General features: G+C 36.2%; 1 protein-coding gene across 4 annotated transcripts in view; it reads left to right on the plus strand.

Moving 5' to 3' along the window:
* The window catches only part of SNX6 (sorting nexin 6), a 29,514-nt gene that overhangs the window by 1,921 nt on the left and 1,879 nt on the right, over nucleotides 1-25,714 (plus strand). For 2 of the 4 annotated variants that reach the window (XM_075151677.1, XM_075151681.1), the window contains exons 3-13: nucleotides 4,062-4,166; nucleotides 5,025-5,135; nucleotides 6,714-6,835; nucleotides 8,815-8,938; nucleotides 10,491-10,586; nucleotides 12,759-12,864; nucleotides 15,345-15,420; nucleotides 16,736-16,775; nucleotides 17,944-18,030; nucleotides 18,953-19,112; nucleotides 20,164-20,249. In XM_075151677.1, the coding sequence (XP_075007778.1) occupies nucleotides 4,062-4,166; nucleotides 5,025-5,135; nucleotides 6,714-6,835; nucleotides 8,815-8,938; nucleotides 10,491-10,586; nucleotides 12,759-12,864; nucleotides 15,345-15,420; nucleotides 16,736-16,775; nucleotides 17,944-18,030; nucleotides 18,953-19,112; nucleotides 20,164-20,249 (1,113 nt within the window). Of the gene's footprint in view, nucleotides 1-4,061; nucleotides 4,167-5,024; nucleotides 5,136-6,713; nucleotides 6,836-8,814; nucleotides 8,939-10,490; nucleotides 10,587-12,758; nucleotides 12,865-15,344; nucleotides 15,421-16,735; nucleotides 16,776-17,943; nucleotides 18,031-18,952; nucleotides 19,113-20,163; nucleotides 20,250-25,004; nucleotides 25,704-25,714 lie in introns of those variants that run through there. The other 2 variants (XM_075151678.1, XM_075151679.1) reach the window with 2 other exon arrangements.

Genomic DNA, 25,714 nt, shown 5'->3' on the forward strand with positions numbered 1-25,714 from the left:
GACTCTGGGTTTTTAATTTTTTCACTGCTGTGTAAATTCTTGGGATTAAATCACAGGTTGTTATCTGCATGATTTTGATTGTGATACAGAAAATCTAATCAAAAGCAATACTGGCAGTCTGTTCATGAATGGATTTGCTGTGCTTTAATCTTCAAAACCATAACTTTTTTTTTCTTAGTAGCAGTAGTAAAAATAAACAGCTTTTCATAAAGTGTTTCCCTGATTCTTATTTGTTGCCTTCCTCTGCGACTAAAAACCGAGTAGGTTAAGCCTTTATTGAAAGCATGGATGGCAACTTCTGGTTAGAGTAATTGAGCTTTTAGTTTTGAAAATCAGTACTCTTTCCTCTCTATAATTCAGATATTGCTATGACAACTGTACTTTTAACTTCAGAATCATGTTGGTCAGCTACAGTTGTGTTAAGTTTAACATGGGGGTGATGGGATGAAAAGAGGGCTGGAAATTATGCTGATGCCACATAAAACAGTAATTTTCAAACAATTGTGTTATACCTTATGGAGCCTTTTCCGGAAAATTGTAAAACGGAGCACTGAGAATCATCTTTGAGGAAGTAGCAGTGGGTGGTCTGTAGAAGGAACTTCTTATAAATGGTCTGCATAAAATGAACTTGTGGGAATTGCTTTTCTAAATATCACTTAGGAAGATACTATTGAGTTCGCTTGGAGTAACTCAGTTCCTGCTGGGCTTTTTTGTGGTCTCTCTAATGTAAACAATACGTGCTCTGAAAGGTGGTATAGTATTGCTCTACTAGTACTGTCTTGTGTTTTATATCTATACAAACTTTAGCTGACTTGGCTAATGCTCTTGTCTATTCATTGAGGGGAAATGAGCTATCCCTTAGAAAAGGTCTGCTAGAAACTTAATGCTGTGATGAAACTTTGTAATCTTTTGTTGTAAAAGCATTGTTTGTTTCCCTTGCTCTGTGTATTTACCTGCCTGTAAAGAACTCGCTGAAGAAAGGATCCTTTTTCTGTAACATTTTTGAAAGCGCTTAGAGTATAAAAAAAAAGTTACTGTTGTTAAAGGATGACATTATCTAGGAATGTAAGATTTGGTTGTTTCCCTTGTCTCTACCAGCTTCCTTCCATTATCATTTGAAGTATAATTGATCCTTGAGCAAGAGCTTAGGTGCTAAATCCTCTCCTTGCATTGTGTTCTCTTTTAGTACTGTAACATCGCTTAGCCCTGGTTTTGGCTTCTGGTATTTTCTAGACCCTTTGAATAAAACAGGGACGGACTTGGTATAGCATAGGAAACTGTAAAGCAGCTAAATTAAGTTAGCTTTTGTTTTGCAAGTTGTTCAGCATGGGTGTAGGGCATATATCTAAGCATAAAATTATTGTGCTATGTTGTATGTATTAGATTGAGGGGAGGGGGGGGCAAGATAAAAAGGGACTGTATCCCACCTCCATTTTTTCCAGAATTTAAGGTACTTACATTTCAGTTTTCATCCAAGTCGGTGTTTGTAGCATTTCATTTTTTCATTTTCTACTCCGTTCATGACTAGAAAAACATCCATTGGTGGAGGTTCTCTTTTGGAAGTAGTGATGAGGAGATTGCTTAAGCTTGTTGCGTGATGATGATGTTTGTGAATTTAATTCCCAGTAATGCAACGTGAACCATTGTGTCACATGAACGCATTTGAAGTCCTTCAACTTTCTGATTGTCTTTGACACCTTTCATAAATGCTTCATTACCATTGCAGATGAAAATGTTCCCTGTTGGCAGTCAGGCTACACAGCATAATTTAACATACGATTAAACTCTTCAAAACTGTTGCAAACTTAACTCAGTATAAATCAGACAAATAGTCCTTTACAGTTGTATGTCATGAGTGAAGTTGTCATGTTTAGGTAGTTCTTAATTTTCTCAGCACAGATAAGCATTTTGTTTGTAAAGTTGTGAATAGTGCATATGGCCAGGACTGCGTATGCAACAGACTTGAACAGCTGTTATGCTGAATCTTAGAATTTTGTATTGTACCACTTTTTAAAAAAGGGAGGGGAAAAAAGCATTTTAGTAGAAATTTTTGTGACCCCTGGAAGACTACAGAAATACCATTTAGATAATCCAGATTATTTGCTGAGATTACTCTGTCTCTTAATGCATTCTGGGGGACCGGAGAAAAAACAGCACTCCAGACAGTGTAACCACTAAAAACTACAAGCTGAAAAATGTGGTGTCATGACATAAAGCAGACATTGGTATGTCAGATTATATTTTTCTTTCCTAAATTAGATGTTAAGCACATTGGGAACTCAGTAGGAGCTAGGAGATTCTGCCTCTGAGAAGTGATCTGCAATGGATCGTTGCATGACAATATGCCTTTGTGTGAGGCAGTGACCCCCTAAACCTTGGGAAAACAAAACAAAAAGCGATGCTTGAATCACACATGTGAATATGTTACTGTGCGGTGGTTTTAATGATTTCCAACTTTGCTGTAAGGAAAAGCTATTACTATTTGTGTAATAGCTATTGAAGTGTTATATTTTGCTAGCCTAGCAAAATATGCTAGACTGCATCATTTTGGTTTACTTTAATACGCTAATTCTAAGTTATATTAATCTGGTTGGTGCTACATAAGCAGCAGAGTTGTCCGTGCATTGAGGTTAACAAGAAAACTAGAGTAACTAGGGAGCTGACCACTATGATTTAAGACAAGGATTAAGATAACTGGTGGAAAAGAAGATGTGACAGTTGATGCTTCTCTCCTAGTGCTGTTCCAGTGCCTTGCAGCATTACCTTCAAAATCTGCTCGTGTGTAACCTTTGTACTGTGTGTTGCTGATACTTAAAGCATTTTTGTACGTGAGTATGGACTTCAAAATGCAGTCCTGAAAAATTTTGCAGGAAAAAGTCTATATCTTTGTATGGCAAAGCCTTTTCATATTGTAGAATGTGATATTTCTAGAAAAAAAGCAGCATCAAAGAAAACACGGTGTCTGAGTAAAAAGTAAACCTCATGAGCATGACATTGAAATATTTTTTGACAATTCGATTGGAGAAGATTTCAGAGTTAGTCTTAGTACTTGTAAAAATATTCTGAATGTCTGTTGATCATGATGATTAAATTGTCATGGGACAAATTGCTCTAGAACAACAAGGGTGCAAGGGTGAGGGGACTCAAATTTCCGGCTGAGGTCTAGATGAGGTTATAGTTTCACCAAGTACTGTTGAAGCCTTTGGTCCAGTTACTGCCAAACATTGCAGTGCTCAGATAATCTTCCAATTTTTCTATATTTGATCATGGTCTCATTTTCTTTTCGATGTGACTTTGGAATTATTTTGTGAGAGAGTTCAGGTTTCACATCTTGTGGAAAAAAAGATGCGTATTCCTTGCACTTTTGCCATTTCTCATGCTGATTTTGAAGAGATTGAAATCTTGGGTTTGGAGTTTGTTTCCCCCCCACCCCCCCAGAAAAATATTTCCAAGGAGACTTAGCTCTGCGAAGTTCAGGATTTTTTTTTTTTTTTTAAGCTTTTTCAGTATATCATGGGAAATGTTAAGCAGAAGAATAGTGTAAGACAATGTGAGTAAACCAGGTCTTTAATAGCTCTTGCTTCTTTGAAGTATAGGACCACTTTTCTCCTTGAAAGTATCTTTCCAACTGTTAGTGCCTTTATAATTACCTTTACAAGTACATTTACTTAGAGCAGGTTGTCGGTTTGGGGAAGCGGGGGGAATGAAGAGAAAAAGGAAGAGAAAAACCTACCAAACTTGCTGCTGTCTGTAAATATACTTTGTCTTGACCATCTCAGTTACTAGCAAGTTAAGAATACACAGAAATTACAATAGTGCACTAACAAGGAGTACTGAAAAGGAAATTATTTGTATAGTCATGTGTGCTATAAGGAGTACTACTGGAATTTCTTTTTCCGCTGGAAATAATCTTTCAATGTTGTTTTTTTTTGTAATCTATCTTCAGTCTTTTAAGGATGTTCAGCATTGCGGGATCAGAGTTCTTCTCAAGGGAAGAATAAGGGAAATATAATTAACTTTTTTAAAAAAAATTTAAGCTAAATAGATTTTTCTTTGTTTAGCTTAGAGCAATAAATGTAGATCTCCAGACTGATGCTGCTCTGCAAGTGGATATCTCAGATGCACTCAGTGAGAGGGACAAAGTGAAATTCACTGTCCATACAAAGGTAAAAGCCTGGGTTTGTACACTGAACATTTTCTTAATTATATGGAAAGGAAAGTTTGCTTAAACTGTTTATTGAAACAAGTGTAACATAATCCAAAGGAAATGAGAAAGTAGCATTATCTTATGTTTAAGAGTCTGTGTAGCTAGAGTGCTTAAGAAAAAGATGGCTAAAAAGTTAAGAAGTTAAAAAACTGTTTAGAAAAAAGTGACGTTCAGTTTTTTGTATGATGCGTTGTCATGTCATTCCCGTGCTTATTAATTGGCCTATTTGCAGGTAGAATCTTTAATATATCTCAATATTCTTCAGTATAGTTTTTTATTAGATTAGCCATGGTTTCAGATTCTAAAAATATTTTTCATAGTGGAATTACATTCATGAATCATTTTTAGTTATTGCATGTTTATGGCTTTTCTTTTTTTTAGATTTGAATGTTTATTGATCACAGAATCACAGAATAGTTGAGGTTGAATAAAATTTCTGGAGATCATTTAGCCCCATCTCCTCCCTCACTCCTACCATTAAATCAGGATGAACCAGAGCACATTGCTCAGGACTTGTCCGTTTGGGTTTTGGATATCTCCAGGGGCGGAGACTCCACAACCTCTTTGGACAACCCGTTCCAACTGATTGCTGCACTAATTAAGTCAGGGGTAATTATTGCTGTATGAACCTTTTTTGGTCAAATCCTTACTTGGATTATTTTTACAGGGATATTTTTGTTGTTCCTTCAAGGTGTTTTTCATATAGTAATGAAAAACTTTTTTTGGGGAGGGGCGGGAGGGAGGAGGTGTTTTTGGTTTTTTTGTGGTGGATTTTTTTTTTTCTTTCTCATAATTCTTCCTCATTTTCTCTTTCTAGAGTTCCTTACCAAATTTCAAACAAAATGAATTTTCTGTTGTCCGGCAACATGAAGAGTTTATTTGGCTTCATGATTCTTTTGTTGAGAATGAGGACTATGCTGGCTATATCGTAAGTATTACAGTTCTTTTGGTTTATGTGCACTGTTTTCCGTGGACTCTATCAAAAGTACTTGTGACTGCTTTTAAATGCAATGGAAACAGCAGATTTTCATTCCTTCTAAAATCAGATCAGATGCTCTAATACTTCATTTTATGCAATTATACAAAATCAACGGTTGAAGCAAGCTTGGAGGAAAGTTACTGTAGTTGTCATACTTTCTTGCCTTTCACTCCTAAGGAGTGAGTAGTTTAATCTGTATCCAAGTGTATTTTTAGTCCACTGTGTTAAAAGTGTGGGAGATACATGAACTGTGTAACTTGGTGGTATTGTTTTTGCAAGCTAATGTTTAACTTAGCTACAAGTTTCATGTTGCCTTTGTTTTAGCTGGAATGGCAGAGTGCAGTAACTGAGCTCTAGTAATTAGACTTTTCCAGTTTTCATTACGAAGATGAGAATCATTTTACCATTAATCAGGTGGAGGGGGAAAAAAACAACGCAAATACCGTCTAGAACTACAGAGAACCTTAATACACAACAACTTATGGTTTGAAGTTTATTTCAGGCCACCAGGGAACAGAGGTCCCAAAATATTCACCTTACGATACTGCCTATTAAAAATGGGTGCTGCTATTCATACTTTAATTACAAATAGGAATATTTGTCATCTTGGTGTGAAAGTTAGGTACTCATTTTGTGTTTGGAGGGGTGTCTACTGATTCAGAAGGTAAACATATATTTGTAATTGACTAGTGGGTACATTATGACGAATATGATCTGTGATGTGTCATGCCATTCTTGAGCTAGTCTTTTTTTTAGTCAGAAAAGCTATTTGAAGTGACTAGACCTTCAGTGTGGTAATAACTAGTTTCAGAGAGTTGACTGCATAGATGCTGGATTTTTGTTTTTTGTAATGCATTAATGTAATGGGCAAATATCAGTGAACTAAAATTTAAGCGTAGCTTACCTTTGTTCTGTGTCCCTTTACTGATAGCAATTCAGGATTAGTATGACTGTGGTGTTTTCTCTTTCAATGTTAATATACTATATTACAAGATTAACCTAGAGACTTGTTTACTGTGTGCTTTGTTATTTCAACAGAGGTATCTTTAATGTCAACAGTGCTGCAAGAAAGAACTAGTGCCTGCAAACAATATGGAATGGTTTTTTTGGTTTAAAGTTTTGGGGAGTTATAAATTGATGGTGTGAAAACAATTGTGGAATTCTTTTTTTTCTTCAAACAAGAAACAATCCTTACCAAATAAGCTAAAACAAAACTAATTATAAAATAATTATTTCAAATTTTAATTGTATTGGGAAAGCTAGGTATTATTTGGTTTCTGTTGTAATTAAACTACTGAAGCCATTAGTTAATTCTTTAGTAATCTTCAAGGACACTTGGCCAAAATTGGTATAGTAATGCAGCATGTCTAACTCATGAATGAGAGAATTTATCCATAAATGCTGTAATGAATGATGAAAGAGCGAGCCATATATTAAAAAGCTGCAGGCAGTTTACAGTTCCTGTACTGAATGGATGTTGTTTGACTGAGAAGATGAGCAATTAAAAAAAATTTGATTCAATTCCAGATTCCGCCAGCACCACCCAGGCCTGACTTTGATGCCTCAAGGGAGAAATTGCAGAAACTTGGAGAAGGGGAAGGATCAATGACTAAAGAAGAATTCACCAAGATGAAACAAGAACTGGAGGCGTATGTAGACTTGATTACTACTTTTTTTTTTTTTTTTTTTAAAAAAATCCCTCAACTTTTAATGCTGTTTGCTGTCCCATGTTTCTGGTTTCACTGTATTGGTTCTCTGTGAGATATAGGCTTGAGAATCCAGTTGCTACATAACCAGGGTTGTCTTGGTGATCATGATCAGAGCCATTAGGAAAATTGTAGAAATAATTTCATAGAAGATCTTCTGAAACAGGAAGAAAAATCAGCTTGTTCTTGAGCATTCTTTTATAAGGAAAAAACTAGTTAGATTCTTGTGTTCACAGAACACCTGCAAAGGGAGGAGGTAACCTCTACCTTTTTTAGTTCTGGTGTTCCATATTTTATAACCGTAATGAAACTTTAAGGTTTATACATGTAGTGTTTGAGCTAGGGATTTTTGCATGTGGTTGGTACTGTAAACATAAATGCCAACTTTCTGTTTCCCAAGAAGTATGGAGATTACTAGAAAGTACTTTTTTTTGACGCTGCTTTTTTTTTTTTGCACAAGGAGAATATACTTCCTGAAAATAGTATTTTCCCTTACTGTGAATTTAGTGTGTATTGAAATATCTGCTCTAAGGCTTTTTGTTCCATATCGAGTTACACAGTGAAGTTTCTCCTTGCTTCATCCACTTTACTTATCATGCATTCACTTCTTTGATCTTTTTCCTGTCGTTGGTTTCAGTTTTCAAGTGTATATTTACGCTGCTTCTAGACTGCTTCTATCAAGAGCTCTGAATTGGCAAGAAAAGTACATAGAACTCTTAGAACTGCTGCTTTCTCTCCGAACTCCAGCTGCTGTGAGCAAATGTCTTAAAAAGCTCTGTATCAGTGTTATGTACAACATAATTTATAGCAGAGTAGATATACACTTCACATGCAGAAAACTGGAAATTAGCAAAACACTATAGATTTTAAAGAATCTGTGGTTTTCCAGCGGCCCTGATCATGATTCTCTTGTGGTCTGGTTAGGGGTTGGATAACACAGAAAACTTTGGGTTTCTTCTACTGCCACCTCCATCCTCTGCATCCTCCTTTTTTGTCTTCACTGAATGACTACTACTCTCACTGAGATCAAACATCTCCCAACACTGGCCCTGCTGGTTTGCTGGTATGTAAATCTTAACCTCCTTGCACATAGTGGAAGCAAAAGTGTTGATTATCATTTCACCATTTGACCTCAGAATGGGGAAAAGAGCCCCTTCTCATTTCTAGAGAAGTAACATCTTATTAATTGAATTTGCAAAGCAAAATGAATTCTAGCAAACTTGTTTTGATAAGAATGCCTTCCTCTTAATTAAATCACAAATGAGTAATTGCTTTAAAGTTGAGTTGGCTGAACTGGGCAACTATGCGATTGTCATGGTTCAACGTGACTTTTTCGGTTGTACCTACCAAATGCAGCACTTAATTTCACTTTTAGAACCACTATGAAGCAAGATGTCCACGTAAGCTTCAGCCCAAAAAGGCTAGGTGCTTTTACATGGAATAAAAGACTACTATCTAAAGAGCTAACAAAACTACATGAATGTTTAAACAAGTAAGGAGGGTGCAAATAGGTAAGGGGATGGAGATGGGGAGGAAGGAATTTGCACATCAGCTACATAGTGCCTAGTGACTGTAGCCTGTATCTCAATTTCTTGAATTTGGGGAGTTGGGGAAGGGACAATTACGTGAGGTTACACTTTCAGCAAACCAGTCTGTGTTAGCTAGCCTTAAAAGTTAGAATGTATTTGTTGAGTGTTCATTAAATGTCTCTCTGTAATATGTTAGGGCTTCAAATTTCCCCCTAGTATTAACATTGTATTATTTATTTATGTATGTATCAAATATTAGAGTGATAACCTCTACTATATCAGCGTATAATTTTGTATACTTACTGAGGATCTCTTAAAGCTGCTCATTAGGCTTGTCTCAAATTTAATTGCTTCATATGAAATTCTTATGTCAGTCTAACTTCTTGTTTTCAGTGAATATTTGGCAATATTCAAGAAGACAGTTGCAATGCATGAAGTGTTTTTGTGTCGCGTGGCAGCACATCCTATTTTGAGAAAGGATTTAAATTTCCATGTATTCTTGGAATATAATCAGGATGTGAGTATTGAAAACTGAGTTGCTGGCAAGAGAAATCAAGATGTACTTTTATGGTAGGATGGAAAATTGATTAAGAGGGCTTTACCTCCTGGAGCAAATTGCATCAATTCCTTCATACCAGACATATTTGTATTGTAAAAGTTAGAAATTCATTTAGTCTGTAGTAGTTCATTTTGCTGCCACCTGGGGAATCAAATGCACTATGTGCTCTAGCCTCAGCATCAAAAATATTAATGGGAATCCAATATGTTTTGGATTAAAAAGATTAGCTTCCCATCGGCAGGCAGGTGTTCAGCCATCTCCAGGAAAGCAGGGCTTACGGAATACCCCGTTGGTCAGTTTGGGTCAGCTGTCCTGGCTATGCTCCCTCCCAGCTTCTTATGCACCTGGCAGAGCATGGGAAGCTGAAAAGTCCTTGAGTTAGCAACATCTAAAACATCAGTGTGTTATCAACATTATTCTCATCCTAAATCCAAAACACAGCACTATCCCAGTTACTAGGAAGAAAATTAACTCTATCCCAGCCGAAACCAGGGCATGGTGATTTCGCATTACATTATACTTGTCCACCCTTTGAATATTTTTTTTTTGTAGGGAAGGATGGTGCAACAAAGACAGAACAGTCATTTTTAGGGTTTGGAACTGTGGTTTAAAGTCTATTGCTAACAAAACTAGAGAGGCTTTCTAATGAAATGTTCTGATAAGTAAAGCTTTTTTGTTAATAATGTAGGTGAAAAGTTGGTTAATTTTTTTCTAGATACTGGACTAGTGTGGCTATCCACATGTTACATACTGAGTTGCTATCTAATTTTAAGTTAATGGAGAGGACTTTCTGGATTCATAATAACTCTTTGGTGTTGGAGTAAGTGGTTGTTCATATTCTGCAAACAGTTTTTAGTTGCTTTTTAAAATTGCAGAAATCAGCATTGAATGTTGAAGAAATCATGACAAAGATTGGCTCAACTGAGTACATGCTTAACTTCAAAATATGTTACAGAGGATCCTCTTGTTGCTTGATGTAGAAATGCTTACTGGTTCAGGAACTCAGTTTACCCAAACTGGGCAAATTTAGATGGACAGGAAGAGTGTGAGGAGGCTGAAACCTCATTATCCTCAGTGCAGAGAGGGGTGAATGCTTCTGTAGTTTCTGAATGTCAAAGGTGTGCCATTCTACACTTAAAAGAGCATACCTGGTTATATTAGGTTAACAGCTATACTGTATGTGATAAATACTCTATTATTGATAACTGAAATGTACACCTTGTACATTTGGTATTATCTGCAGGTGCTAGAATGTTACTGATTTTTTTTTTTTTCCTGGAATAGTATTTTAGGTGATAAAGAACAGTCTAGTAAATGAGGTAGTCTGTCATTCTGGGTGCATGGTGCTCTGTCCCTATTAATGCAGAGTAAAAGATTAAGCAGAGAGCAGGAAAGCTGGTTTAGGAGTAGCAAGTTGTGGTATGAAGTTCTTTTTTTTTTTTTTTCTTTTTAAAAAGCTTTTATTGCCTCCAGGAAATGAACTAACTTGATAAATACATTTGTTTTTCAGTTGAGTGTTCGTGGGAAAAATAAGAAAGAGAAACTTGAAGACTTCTTCAAAAATATGGTTAAATCAGCAGATGGTGTCATTGTTTCAGGAGTAAAGGTGATTACTGCTTAACATATCAAGATTTAAAATGTATTAACATTGTTGTCCCCTTTTTTTAATGAAGCAGAATTTTACATCGCTACAAAAAAGGGATTTTTGTACCAATATCTAACTTCAGAATTAGAGGCAGAGGAACCTGTGACCCTGGATGCAAGACAACTGAGAGTTATCTGACTGCTTCTGTAAAAGAGAGCTTTCAGCACTCTTTCCCCTGCTTTATGAAATTAAGCATTTTTTTAATCCATAATTGATAATCTGTTTTTTTGTTCTGGCCTGTCATTTTATATAGTGGGAAGGTGCACTAGCTTTGACAACTGCTACAGCTCAGGAGTTACTAATGCAGTGTGAATTTTACCAGCCTTGTAACATCCTTCTACTGTTTCAAAGCTAAGAACAACAGTAGAGGAGATACATTTTTTCCCAACAGATGCAAGAATGTAACTGAGTCAAAAAAAAAAAAAAAAAAGAATTTTAATGAAAATTCAATTACATTTCAACTTTTGAAAAAGTTGAAAGATTGGTTTTATAACAAGCATAAATTCTGCAGAAGGTGGTTTTGATCTCCTTTGTGTTTAGTGGTAACTTTCCATTTGCAAGCAAATTAGAGGAGCTAAAGTTCCTAATTGTAAAATCTTGAGTTTTGAAACTGCTGGAAAGTGGATATAACAATGGATTAATTATGACGTGTAGAAAAAGATAAGGTCCAAATAATCAGTAGTTTTCATAAGCACATTGCTCAAAGCCCATGTTGTAGGCTATTCCATGGTATTGAGCATCTGTGCTATTTTAGAAGGTTTTTTAAAATAAATATAAACCAAGTATCTCAAATTGTAATACAGAAAATATTAAAATTTACCTACATTTACCAACTTGAAAGAAATCTGTCATCAAGGTCAGCATTCCTGAGCTAGGAGTTCATGTAGTCTCTGCTATGACTGCAGCATTTGTGCAACTGGGTGTCTTTCTTCCCCCCTCCCCTTTTTTTAGGTAGATGTCCTATTAAGTACTTAACATTTATTCTATTTTTCTGTCACCGAAGTGGTAGTTATTTCCTTCACTTCAGGTTTACTTATCTAGATCTTTAAGATGCTTGTTACAAATTCTTAATTCTTAATGTGATAAATGACTGAACCCCAAAGAAGGTTCCAATTAAAGTTTACAATTTATTAAATGAATAGAGGCAAGCAAACAGCGCTGGGTGTGCCGGGAGTCTCCGCTCCACCAGGACACACACCATAACGCGGCACTCATCATAAATATATACAGTAAAACATTACATATTCATATAATTTTGTAATATGCCTATACATATGCATGACCTGTCCCCGCTTCGTATTAAAATGAGTTCCAAAAGTCATTTACATAGTCCAAGCATGCGCAGTAAAATTAGGGTTAGGGTCTTTTCCTCTCCGGTGGTCGTTCATAGTCTTCTTCACTGTGTCCGTTAGTTGAACTCTGGGCTTCCTTTGTCTATATATGGTCATTTAATTAACTCATCCGTTCCTCGACTCTTGTAATGTAACAAGGCATTGGGTTATCTTGTCCTTTAACACTTATCCTTTCACAGGTGTTCGTTATTAGTGATTTACATAGGACACTATCTCATCACAGCTGTTACATAGGAGGCCTAACAAGCCAGCTCAAGGCCTGTCCGCCCTTATCAAGTGGGAGGATGTACCATGGTGAAATCTCAGTCAGGAATTGTTAGTTAATTTATGGCTTAGGCTAGACAATGGCTCTGTTATTAACCCTTAAGTGTTAGTTCCCACTATCAATCCCCCCTTTTCTAAAAAGTTAGTAAATTCATTTACTATACCAGAATGTTCACTAAGTGGCTTTTGCAAGAAGCAGGAACTATATACATACTATATACATTAACCACTCTGCTAGACTTAGGCTTGTGGTCATACAAGGCTATGTAGGACAGAAGGTCACACTTCATCACACGAATCAGATGAACATATTTCACACTTAATAAATTCTTAATAAAACTTCAGATCATGATAAAATAAGTGAAGAAGAAATCGGTTTACATAAATGGTGTTTTAGACAATAAAAATAGATTGCATTTCATGTCACAGCAACACCAATATATGCAAATTTACTCTGCAATTGCTCTGCACAGAGTGAGTGAAATTCTGTTTTTTAAATTGTTCTTTTTTTGTGTAGGATGTGGATGACTTCTTTGAACATGAAAGAACATTCCTTGTAGAATATCACAACCGAGTCAAAGATGCCTCTGCTAAATCTGATAAAATGACAAGATCACATAAAAGTGAGTTCTTTTTCCAGAGTGAAAACAGTACTAGTTAAAGTGTATAGAAGTGGTTCGTGAGGAGCAGTAATTTTTAGTTTTCTTTTTGCATGTGAAAAGTTAATTAATTTCTCCAAGTAGTCTTTGGGTAGTCTAAAGAAGTTTAATCTGACTTTCAAAGTTTAGCCTTTGCTGTAATAGACTAGATGGATTAAGAACAGCCTGATGCAACACTGAAGAGATCTTGATTATTCATGCTGTCCCTTTGAAAAGAAACACGCTTTATGTAATAACGTTTTTTTGAAGTCTGATTCTTAGTCTTTAAAGTGTAAAGGTGGGTAATATAGCAGTATATGTGATTTTACTCCTAATGAAGTTGCTCTTGATTGGATGAGCTTGCATTCATCAGAGTGCAATTTCTTGGCACACAAGGCATTGCATTACCTTGCTGAGCAGCAAACTCCTATTTGGGCCGTTAGTTCTAGACCGGGAAATCAGGTTTCTGTTTTTCAGCCTTTTAGAATGGAGACTGGAATGTGTACATTCAGTAGCTTGGTTTGCAGGACCCCTTTTCTTACTGAGGTGAGATTTTCCACTTAGCTATTGATTTCTCTTCCTGAGCTGAGTGCTAGCTAATGTGATTTCTGAAAGCTCTAGGTAGTCTTCTCAAGTGCAGTGCATTTATTTGAGAAAATGAAAAATCTTTAGTTTAGGACTACTGTGTTTGATTTAGGATTACTGTGTTTTGAGAAGCTCAGAAAAAAGTTGACCTTTATTGCCCTTGATTTTAAGTTTTTGTGACTAGATAAATCAAAATTGAACTACTAGATTCTATCTACTTTCTTGAAGTTCGTGTCTGATTCACGGATTCCGTCTTTGCTATCTACAGTAATACAGTTCACGCAAAACCAGGCCACAAACTTTTTATGAATCTCCATTGGTAAGGACTCTAAAGTGGATATTGAATGAGACATTAAACCAAGAATTTAGTGAGCTCTTCAGATGCTTCTCTTGCCGTTGTATGAAGACTGAGTCTTTTGTAGCTTTAGTATCTGTGCTAGGAGATGGGGAGAGTCAGTTAGGGCTTAATGAAGTACTAAGGGACCCTGTGTCTTCATTCAGTTCCCATCTGGAATGGTTTCTGGTGTTTTGTTTGCTTTCTTAAAATGAAAACTGAACTTCAGTCATGATAGTTAGGTGCCAAACTTTAGATAGTGAGAGAGCCTTTCACGTTCATTGTAGAACCAGGAAAATTGTTAGAAATGAGGCTGTAGAGGATCTGATGGGAAAGGATTGATCAAACTCGTGACAAAGCTTCCCTGGTTTTCAGACTCAAATCACCTAGCATTTTTATTGACAACTTTTATCAAACTGCAAACTGGGACAAATGGCACCTTTTGAAATTCTGGCTAGAGGAGTAGAGCAATGACCTGGGAAGCCTGTTTTGGAAGTGGGCAATCTGTAGTTTATGGATAACTTATGATTGACAGAGAGCTGTAGGGCTTGCAAAGATAGTAACTTCCTATTTCCAGCAGAAAATCTATTTTTATGTTTAAATGGGAGGAATAGAAGGGGAGGTTAATGGCTTTCTAATACCATTCTTCACTGTAACCAACTGCAGTGATTCCCTTGGGATATATGGAGTAATGAATTGGGTGGAAGGTGACCCACTCAATCTGTTAAAACAAGATTGTGTTATTTAAAAAAAAAAAAATTCTGCTTAAAGGCATATAAACTTCAAAAATAACAAGCAAATATATTTTCCTGTTCATTGCTTGGATCTGTTAGCGTTTTCATCATCCATTGAGTTTATACTAAAAGCTCTTTAAAAAAGCCATCTGTGCAAAGATTTGATCTTTATAATTACTATATAGCAATACCTCACAAGTCAAATTATGCAGCCTTCTTTACAAACCCTGCTTCTAATTTCATTGTTTAAAATGCTTTAACGCTAATACTATTTCAGTCAGTGACCACTTGTTGATGAGGTAAGGGTTTCCTGAAAATTAGGTGTGTGCTAGAAAGGTGTTGTGTATATAGCGCTTCATTTTGATAGTTTGGAGTTTGTATTCAATTTACTGCTCTCAAGCACACAAACTTACTCTTCGTTATTGTTAGACTCTGATTTTTTTTTTTCAGATAGCTTTAGACTTTAAATTCAGATTTTAATTCAGACTTTAGTCTGAATAGTCCATTAAGTTTGTACATCTTCCACCAAAATAAAAGCTAACAAAGTTGCACAATAAATTTACCCAGCAGGTGCTAACTGTATGAAATATTCCTAGATAAATTACAGACTTCACGATTTGGTGAAAGCGCCATGTTTATTGTGTGAAGCTATCCTTCATAATAAGTGACATGATTGAAATTTTATTTCTGCTTTTGTGTTAAAGCATGTTCCTTTTAGAAAAACATCTACTCTTGAAGAAAGAGAGGAACGTCAAAATTTTCAGAAAGAAGAGGAATGAAATAGTAAAACAAGTGCTTGTTTGTTTTTCTAGATGTGGCGGATGACTATAATAGAATTGGTTCTTCATTATATGCATTAGGAACGCAGGACTCCACAGATATATGCAAGTAAGATATGAATAACTTACGGGGGAATTTGCTACGTAGCAGTCTTAACGGTGACCTGCTGAGATCGGTAGCTTTCCTGTTATGAGAAAAACAGAATTTATTATAGTTATATCGCATTAAGAAATTTTCTTCTCTAGTGTTTCATTTCTGTAACAGGCTGCTCTAATATTTTTGCTTTAATATTTGTCTGGAAAAAAAAGCTGTTTTCTGCAGTTTGTAGAAAATTACATAGATGAGATGGAAAATTCGTCATAGAATAAGGAAAAACCCCAACTCTCTCACCAGGTTTTTTTAAAGTGTGTTAAGTGCTTTGACATGTGCAGCAAGAACAGGTCTCAGTCTGAGTACACTGATTTTTGTCAGTGTTCCCTGTCCCAACACCTTGAAAAATAGTTTTACTGTTCTGGCAGTTTTAATGCCTTTAGGAAAAGAAAGGAATCTACAGAGATTCCTAAAACTGTGAAAATAGAAGAGAGTCTCTATGTACAGATGTTTGTCCTTTAATCTTTAAGTCATTTGCTTGAATATGAAGTTTGGTGTATCTGAAAGTAAAACTTAGTTAACTAGCTTAAAGATGTTGATGCTTGTGAACATGTACACTACTTAGAGTTAGTGTGATGACAGGTAGGAGAGGAGTATGAAAGTTAACTTGTTTTTATTAATTTACCTGAATTACAGTGATATACTTTCAAATGTGATGATAGCTTACATATCGATTACTTTGATTATAGTATTGAGATTTGATGTAGTCTATTAGAGTCTGTCAGGAATTGCGCCTGCCATCTGTCAAAATAGTATGATTTGACTGTAATTCAGTCTGGTGGTATACTGAACCTCTGTATTGTCTTCTGTGATGAAGATGTGCCACATTGTTGCTCAACCTCCCTGAATTCAAAGTAGGGCATGCATCATGTTTACTGTGCGAAGAAAAGTACATTCAAATTTGAGTGAAGGACACTTGATAATAGCAGAGGACCGTTAACCAGGGTGGTAGTGTTTGGGGTTTAATTCACAGAAGCACAAAGAATCCCTGAGGAGCTGTGCAGTTATTCTTTAAAAAAAAAAGTAAAAAAGTAAAGTAAAAAACATCATCCGTTTTGCTTCATTTGTCCCTTACCTTTTCTTTAAGTTGTACGGTTCCAGATGTTTGAAGTGCTACAATTTGAAACTATTATGTTCTCCAAGTTCTGTGAATTACAATTCTAAGCAGTGCCTTTACAGTCTTTATTGCCAGACACAGATTATATTTTGAGTTCTAGAAAGTAATTAGACTGTTCAAATGAATGTTGTAATATAAGCTGTTTCCTTTGTGCAGGTTTTTTCTGAAGGTATCAGAGTTATTTGACAAAACAAGGGTATGTACTATGAAACCTTTTTAGATACATTCTTTGTGTACATCCTGGAAGTGTCAGGACATTAATATGTGGACGTTTTATGGATGCTTCTATATGAAGCATTTAAGCAGTGTGTGGTAGGGAATGAAAAAGCGTAAGATTTCAGTCATCTGTTTTGTAAAATGATTGATCCTTAGGAGTCTTCAGTCTACTAAACATTTCTAGGCAGTTTTCCTGTCTTCTGTGTAATACACTAGCAAAGCTGCTGTTCTCTAAAATGCTTAGAGGCCTTCCATACTTGTTACTGGGTATCGCAGAACCTGTCGTAGAAAAAAGAAATAAAGAAATGTAATCCTTAATCCAAAAAATGCCCGTCATGCTGCTTTTTTCTGGAACCAAGATCTGTTTCTGCAACTATTTGACTCAGAAATACTATTGCTGGTGCTTCTAACCAGATTTTCAAATATCTTGTCTCTTTTGCCTTATTTGCTTGGCTTGGTAGAGCAGAAGATGCATGCCATGTATCAGGAAAACTTTTGAATGAAAAATGTGTGCATTTCTTAAACACAGTTAGTTATATCTGCATACGTCCTTTAAAGAAAATGAAGTTAACAGAATTACTTGCTTTGACCTAAAATGTTGCTTTTTAGAATTTTTTTTTTAAATTAAGATTTAAAAAATACACTTGCAGACTCTGTTTTCTAAATTCACAGAAATGTCTGCTTCAAATACAAGCAAATAAGTTTATTGGGCTTTTGGACCATTTAATACATGCAGTTACACAACTAGTCTGCAAAGGTGCCTTAAAGATTTGTTTTCCTTTGATCTCAAAAACAACACAAAACTTCTTGTGCAGCTCTTTATACTAGATAAGTTTTTGTTTCTCTGCTGTTTTCCTAGTGTATGATACATATAATTGAAATTGGGAAGAAAGCATTGTGTAAAATAGAAAGCTAGTTGTCAATTACTGCTCTCACAGTAGGTTATTGCTTGCATTTTAATACAAAATCCTAATACTGCTTCTCATGTTGCATCTTTAAGTATTCTGTCACAAATGCATGATCTTAGTTTTTGAAAAAGACAATCTGTCAGGTACTGTTTTATATTTTATGTTGTATTTACATCACACAAGTGAATACCCAAAGTCTGGATGTTTTTAAATTGATGCTTTTACTTACCCTTTTTACAGAAAATAGAGGCCCGGGTATCTGCTGATGAAGATCTTAAACTTTCTGATCTTCTGAAATATTACCTAAGGGAATCTCAAGCTGCTAAGGTGAATTTATGGTTTTTTGTTCAGTGAAATAGTGTTTCTTTAAGCAAAGAAAGAAGCAAAAAAAAAAAAAAAAAAAAGAGGTAAGGGATCATCTTGAGAAATACACAGCAGATAGGTTAAAACGCTGCCTCTAGCCCGCAATTTCTCCCTCAGCTGTAAAAACTGGATCTCTGTTGTATGTAAGGAGTTGCTGACTGTGTGACTGACTATTTGGAACTGTGTGATCCACTTCTGCTGTATGATTTGGCCTCGATAATTAAAAACGGTGGAAGAGCTGTTGGTGAATTGTTCATGTGTTTGCAGTGTGTTTGCTGCTGGTAGACTGCAAGCAATTCTACTTTTTTTTAATATTCAAAATGCATACTCCAGATGATCTGCAAGTGGTGATACAAAAACATATGGGCCAAATTTGATATTCTGTATCTACAGAAAATTTCATTTTAGTGCTGTTTGATGTAAGGTGATTAAGTAACATGACAGAGTGAGGAAGCATTTGACAGAAAACGTCTGTAGTTAGAAGATCACAGCAATAACTTGCACAAAAAATGCCCCTACTGTTTCTTGGGCCCTGTGTGTATTTCAAATACATAATCTAAATATAGTTTGTTTCTAATTTAAGAAGCTGTTAAATTTCCCATGATTGCCCCTTCTTGGGCTTTTTGGAGTATCATCTAAGCCATCTGTTGCTAGCCTCTGTCAAACAAGATGCAGACCAAACAATATTAAATTGTGTGTCTGATCCAGTATGGACGTTCCTGTGACTTGCAGGATGAAGTAAAGTGAATGCAAATAATTTAGTAAGAACTGAAATACAGCAAGAAAGACTAAAATTAATCTGAATTTTTTTTATTACTTGGTATATATGGAAATTCTTGGGTAGATTCTTGTAAACTCTATACATTCTTTATGTTTTTTTAAATAGGATCTCCTATATAGAAGATCTAGGTCACTAGTGGATTATGAAAATGCTAATAAGGCATTGGATAAAGCAAGAGCAAAAAATAAAGATGTGCTGCAAGCTGAAACTACTCAGCAAATATGCTGTCAGAAATTTGAGAAAATATCTGAATCGGCAAAACAAGGTATTTGGGTGGTCTTTGATCCTATGATACTACTTGAAAATTAACAGATTTAGGATATTATTAATGAGAATAGATTTTTGTTCTGTTTCCTAAGCTGAACTATTATCTTTTAATCAGTATTTACTTATTTTAGAAAGCTCAAATGATATTTTCCTTTGGCTCCTCATAGGTCCATCAGGCAAAGCAAAGTCTAAGTGCAAATTACTTGTTAACCACTTTTTTTATATGAATAGGATAGGATACAAAATGATAATTGCTAGCAGTAGAGGCAAACCTAATCTTTTAAACTATTGTTGAAATTCCCCTTTTGGTTTTATGCATTCTACTGTGAAGGCAGCAGTCCGTTGCAGAGATGATACTACATTAGAAAAGGCAGAGATCATGAAATGAGATTTCATTGAAGTTGCAGTGTTACAGTAGCTCTAGAGAAAAGAAACCTTATTTACATGTTGCCTTTTTCCTGGAAACTTACTCTTTTTTTTTAGGCTAAGATTGTTGTTAGTTAGTAGTCATCTGACTCATTATTTGGGGCAGATTTGTTCAAGGTCTAAACACCATGCTCTTCTGTTTTTATCACTTAAGTGTTGTTTGACCCTGTAAATCTGGCTAATGACTCCTATAAATGAGACAGTGGAGAATGAGCGATCCTGTTAGCCACAAAGGTATATCCATGAAGCATACTTGCTTCCTCTGTTCTTCATGCTAGTTTTAGCTTAGTATCTTCCCTAGATACTTTTATGTATCAGCCTTGAAAGAACAGTGCACATGGAGTAAGAGAACTAAATGTTTAAAAGCATCCACATTGCAGTCTTTTTTCAAAAGAACTTTGTGTCCACAAAAGGCTAGCTAGAGATGAGGAACTGCAATGATGGTTTGCTTTCATCCAACAGTGTAGCAGTATCTTTGAGCCTGGAACGTGCTGAGATTAAACTTGAGTTTTTTCCTGTTGCCTTGTCTTACCCTTTACCTCTGCCATCCTGAAGGAAAGTCTGTTAACAGTTGAGGGCACTGGCAATAATACTGTTAATTAATCCATTTTTATTTTCTATAGAACTGATAGACTTTAAGACAAGAAGAGTTGCAGCATTCAGAAAAAATCTGGTGGAACTAGCAGAACTGGAATTAAAGCATGCTAAGGTAATTGTGATCCTTTTTGGCCTGTATTTCAACTCATTTTAAATATTATATGCTTGAATAACTGAAATGGCTACATTTGTTGTGTGATACACACTTCACATTCAGGAAGGGGAATTTGAAGGTAAGCATCATCCAGAAAGGTGAACTTTCTTGAATAATAAAGGGGGGGGGGGGGGAAGTATAGGTGAAATATCTCCGATGGACTGGGGTGCTTTTGGAAAACTCAACTTCTTGAAGACAATTTTGGCTTCAGTTTTATGTTTCTCTAGCCGTTTGATATTTATAGCTGCAGAGTTTGAATACCTGCCTATTTTTAAAACCTCATTTCACCACTTTACTGTGAGATAGGAAGTGGTTTCTCCTGTTATCCAGATGTTGGGGACTTGATGTATAGGATAAACTAACTATTAAGCATGAGATCACCCAGGCCTGTCTGAAGTCAGATCAGTGTTATTCTGAGTATGCTTTTTGAATCTTTTTGCCTTTAAACTATAAAGTGCTAACAAAAGAGGAATGTTGCAGATAGCCTTTTCAGTAAAATAAATTTTTGCAGGAAGAAAACTTCAAAGGGCCTGTACTGTCCTTAAATTTCACAATGTATTTGATTCTTTTAATCTGTATGAAATGAATGGGTTTGGTTAAATCAGGTTAGCTGCTCTGATTTCACAGACAATTACAACAGTCGTTTACTTTAACAGTCCTATAGCAGGAGGTAGCTTTCTTTTAAAAGTCAACTCTAGCATTTCTCATTCTCATCACAAATCTGAAAGTGCGTTGACTACTAAGCTTTGAATTAACTCGGAACTCCTTGAAAGGACTAGTTAAGAGGTGTATAGCGTTGCTGGGTTAACTTATTGCTGCTTTACACTCTTCTCAGTAGTGTTGACAGTGTCATCAAACCCATTGTTTGTAAAACTAACGCACTGTAAAAAGGGTTGTTTTGGGGACTCTTTTTTATTTTTTTTAAATCTTTGTAGGTGTAAGTTCAGTGTGATGGGATATTTAGCTGGTAAAGTAATCAGTAAAGTCTGGAATACTCGACTTCTTTTTCAGATAAACAGTGCTTACTTTAATGCGCTATATCAGAAATTCAGCTGTATTTCCCCTGAAGTCTTAAAACTTCTCATAATACTTGGCACTATTCAGCCTTCCTACTTCTCTGTGTGTAACAGCTGTCTATATATCCAGCCCTGAGTCTCCCAGAAATCCCCCTGTTTGGTAATGAATGTACTGGTTACGGGTTTTAGTGAAATTAATAGTCCTAACAGTTATACTTGCAACAGTTTTTATTGATTTGCCATATCATATTGTAATAAGGGAATGAATCCACAGCCCTTCTGTCCTGCTTCAGTCATTGACTCATGATCACCTCTTGTAACTGACCCTTGCTGACCCTTGACGGTTTTGAATATTTAAAGCTGTAGAGTCTAAAAGGCCATTTTGACTAATGGTGACAGTTCTTGAAATGTTAACAAATGTTGTGACTTGTTGAATGAAAGGATATTTTGTTTCTCACTAGATTTGAAAGTTCTGTTTTCTCAAAGCCTGTGTTTCATATTTATTCAAAAGGAGCTACTACAGATGGATCAGTTTGGTTGCTGTGCTTTTGTTTCTACAGATTCTGAGTTCGATTATTACAGAATTTACAAGAGCAATAGATCATATTTTTCAATTTTATATAATGGGAAATTTTCTTATTAATGCTATAACCTGTGTATTTGAGGGTAGTCTTATGGGTAGGTTTTTATTAGTCTGTACAGAGTATTGAAGGATGAAATGGTTTGGTGGAGACTTTCTGAGGTAATTCCATAAAAGGAAGAAAGAAGATATGAAAAGACTTGGGTTTTTTTTGAGATAGCATTGTGCCCTTATGTGTGAAGAGCAATGTTAGGGGAATATGAAGGTTTCTCCTTGTCCCGGAGAGAACATTTTTATACTTGTTGCAATGCAAATCATGAACAGGGAGGCTAAGTAGCCCTGGTTTTGGTTGGGCTAAGCTGGGGTGTTTGTAGACACCTAATTCCTCTTGCAGTAGAGCCAAAAAAAGGGCTGGTACAAGCAAAAAGAAAGCTACTTTTTCATGTAGGCAATAAATTAATGAAGTTGGATCAAAAGCCCCTTGCTTTAAGGTTCTAGACAAAATACTTTGCCTGATGCTGCAGCAGTCCCTGTCTTCATGCTTTTGCAGCTACTGGAGGCACGTGAAGTTTTAGCATCCCCAAACTGGAAATGGCTTGGCCTGTCAATGGCATATGGAGCACAGCTCTCCCACACTTTGCAACATGAGCTGTTATTCAGGTCTAAGTGCTCTTTCCAGCAAAAAAAGCTAACTGGGGAGCGGGGCTGGGGGCAACAGATAACACTGCTGCAGGCTTTTTGCTACAAGTCTTCTGTTGTGTTTTTTTTTTTCTGCTGAAACAAGTACCTCCAGACTAGATGTCTTGCAGATGCATCTGTGTCTGGATCGGTCTAGCCATGTGTCTTCTGGACTTGGAGTTGCCTGGCACTGAAAGCATGGAGGTGAAATCCGATGCAGCAATGGGTGCTGGAACTCACCTGAGAGGCTGTCTGTGGGAGGAATTCAGCCACAGTGAAGGCTGCTACATGACTTGCTGTTAAAAGTTGTTTGCTCTGTGCAGAAAGAAAAACACAAATCCCAAAACACAGAGATTGCTGCACTGAAGAAGTCAGAATGACTAAAGTATTGAGAGAAGCTTCTGAGAGACAGCTCACATTTCCTGAGCTATATCAGGCTGTGTGGCTCTAGAAGACTGGAGAGTGATAAGGAAATCAAGCTTTTAGTAAACCAAGGACACTGTATATACAAATACTAAATACACTCTCTCTGCCCAGTTATGTTTATACTACTTCCTTATAAAGTACTTGTTTTAATCTGCTGATATCCTCTTATCCTTTCCTGGTTGCAGCTCAAGACTTTTGAAAAAGCTAAAAATCAGACTGTGGGTTGAGATTGCTTTAAGTTGATGCAAGCGCAGACTACTGCCAGGAAGGATGATGATGCATGACTCTGTTCCTTTCCCTTATGTTGGCACTATTATGTGTGCAGCTGTGTAGTAAGATGGAGCTAAGAGTTGCTCTGGGTTTTTCTAAGCTTTACTTTCAGTCTTGTTTTCACAGCATCCCTTGTGTCAAAGTTTTGGCTGGGAGGGTCTGAGAATAAGAGAGCACTGACACCTTATCAGCAGCATGTACCCTAGATTTACTTGAAATAGCTGCCAAACTGCAGCTTTAGATTCTGCTTGGTCTCTGACCTATGCTAAACAGATTGATACTTCTTTTTCTATGGCCATTCTGTCTGACTATCCCTCTAGGTGTAGTGTTTAGCTTCTGTTTTGCTAGCTCTGTGTTTCTTCATGACTTCATGCAACTATACCTAACGTAAGACCTGATTAAGTGTTTGGGCATTTAGTGCAAAAGCTGCATTTAAACCTATTCAGTATTTTAAACAGTTGGATTTTGAGGTGTTCTTGTGTTGGACTTCATGTTCAAGAGGGGAGGTTTGATAGCTGGTGAAACTGCTAAGGTGTTACGATCATATACTTACAGCATTTATAGCCTTGGCTATACTTTTAGAGTCTTTTGACAAATGAATTGTAACTAAGATAGCCACTTCCTTCAAATAAAAAATAAAAAAATGTAAACATCTCTTTCCACAAATGCTAATATATATGCTGTTGCCTCTATGGGTCTTTGTGGAGAAAGAATTTGTTGCATTACTAGCAACAGATGTCTGTTTGGAACTGACAGATGAAGCAAAATCCAATGCTAAGGGATTTGGTTAAATGCTTTGTCAGTAATTCTCTCTTTCCTGAGAAGGATGTTTCTGTCATCATGGTTCTGCCAATAATTGTAATATCTAGAGTTTAGGAGTCTGAGTTGGCAAGAAACGCTTTTCTGAATCTGAATTTATAGGACTTTCTCGAGCTATGCTGATGTAAGTCAAGTATGTCAGACGTTGCAGCCAGAAAGAGTAATGGCTGACAAGCTCTATTGTCCTTGATTTATTATAATTTAAATAAGGTTCTTGTGAACTTTGTAAATTTGATCTAATGAAAATGAATTATTTGCTTATTTGGAAAATTTCAGTAGACTGGCTGGCTGAGTCTGCAGATGACTAATGTACAAAGGAGGTCTTGGTACTGTCTTTTCTTTAGAGTGCTACGTAGTCTGAATTGCATAGGCCTCTGAATTGCAAATATACTTCATGCTGCTGATGGGCTATAAAGAGATGGCCAAAAGATCACTGTCACACTTTTGTTATAGGTAGCATGCGTGCGGTCCACAATTATACTTCAGACTGAAGTATTCCGTTTGAAGACTGATGTATTCCTTTTCATTCATTACTTCATTACAGCCAGTAGTCAGCTGTTCAGTAATGGAGACCTTAAATTTATGAATCTTCTACACTACAAAGATGGGCTACCAAGTCCCCATGCATCTCGTGTATTGAACTTGTTCATATTGCAGAATTACAAGCCTTTTAAATAGCTTGTGACTGTCCTCTGCCAGTATAGGCATAAAAGGACAAAAAGCTGTTGAAGCCATAACTGAAATCGTTGTCTTCTGGAGAAGACTGAATAGGATTCAGTAGACACAACTGGGAATCTTCTACTTTGAAGCCTTGAATTAGTTAATTGCTTAATCTGGATTATAAAAACCTTAATGGGGGATAGAATTATGATTTCTTACCTTCTTGGGCTGAGGGATGAGTGTCCTTCTGCCTGTCTACCACAGGTCACTTGGAATGCTTTCAACTGAAAAAGTAAGAAATACAAATTCTTTAGTACTTGTGTGGACTGTTTATCAAGGACATGCAAATCACAGCTTCTGATAATGTTCTGATAATCACTTTGTAGCTCTGGCTCTAATGGCTAAACTCAACTTTGATGGCTAAATCCCCTGGCTAAGCATGTTAATCAGTCTGTGGTCTTGCAAACAAGGCCTGTCCTGAACAGAGCTACGAGCTTAGGTGGCTGTTATAGCGAGGAGATACTGAGTGCTGTGAATTGGTTAACACTTCTTGATGAATTCAGTATGCAGTATAATATATGAATACTTCTGCTTTGGGAATAATATTCTAGTGACAGAGTAATGGCAATACTATATACAAAATTAAAACTTTGTAACTTTGAACTTCATTGCTGAGAGAGTGCTCTACAGTGAATAGTTTTTGTGGCCAGACTAGATCTTTAGTAAGAAACTTGTGAAGAAACATGGAAAGGGTACTAAACGCTTATTTTCGACTTTTAAGTGGGCTCTGTTTAGTTCCGTGGCACAATGCTCCTACATTCAAAAAACTCTTTGAGATAAAAGTTACTTACATAAATATTTCTACGTAAGCTTAATACCTGTCTGTTCTTCTTTAGTAGTGTCATTGATATTTGAAAAACGTCTTTTTGCCAGAAGTGTAAAAGAAAGTAGGGAAATGTGGTCATATTTTTCTT

This window comes from Calonectris borealis, chromosome 5, assembly GCF_964195595.1.
Source record: "Calonectris borealis chromosome 5, bCalBor7.hap1.2, whole genome shotgun sequence".
Lineage (NCBI taxonomy): Eukaryota > Metazoa > Chordata > Aves > Procellariiformes > Procellariidae > Calonectris > Calonectris borealis.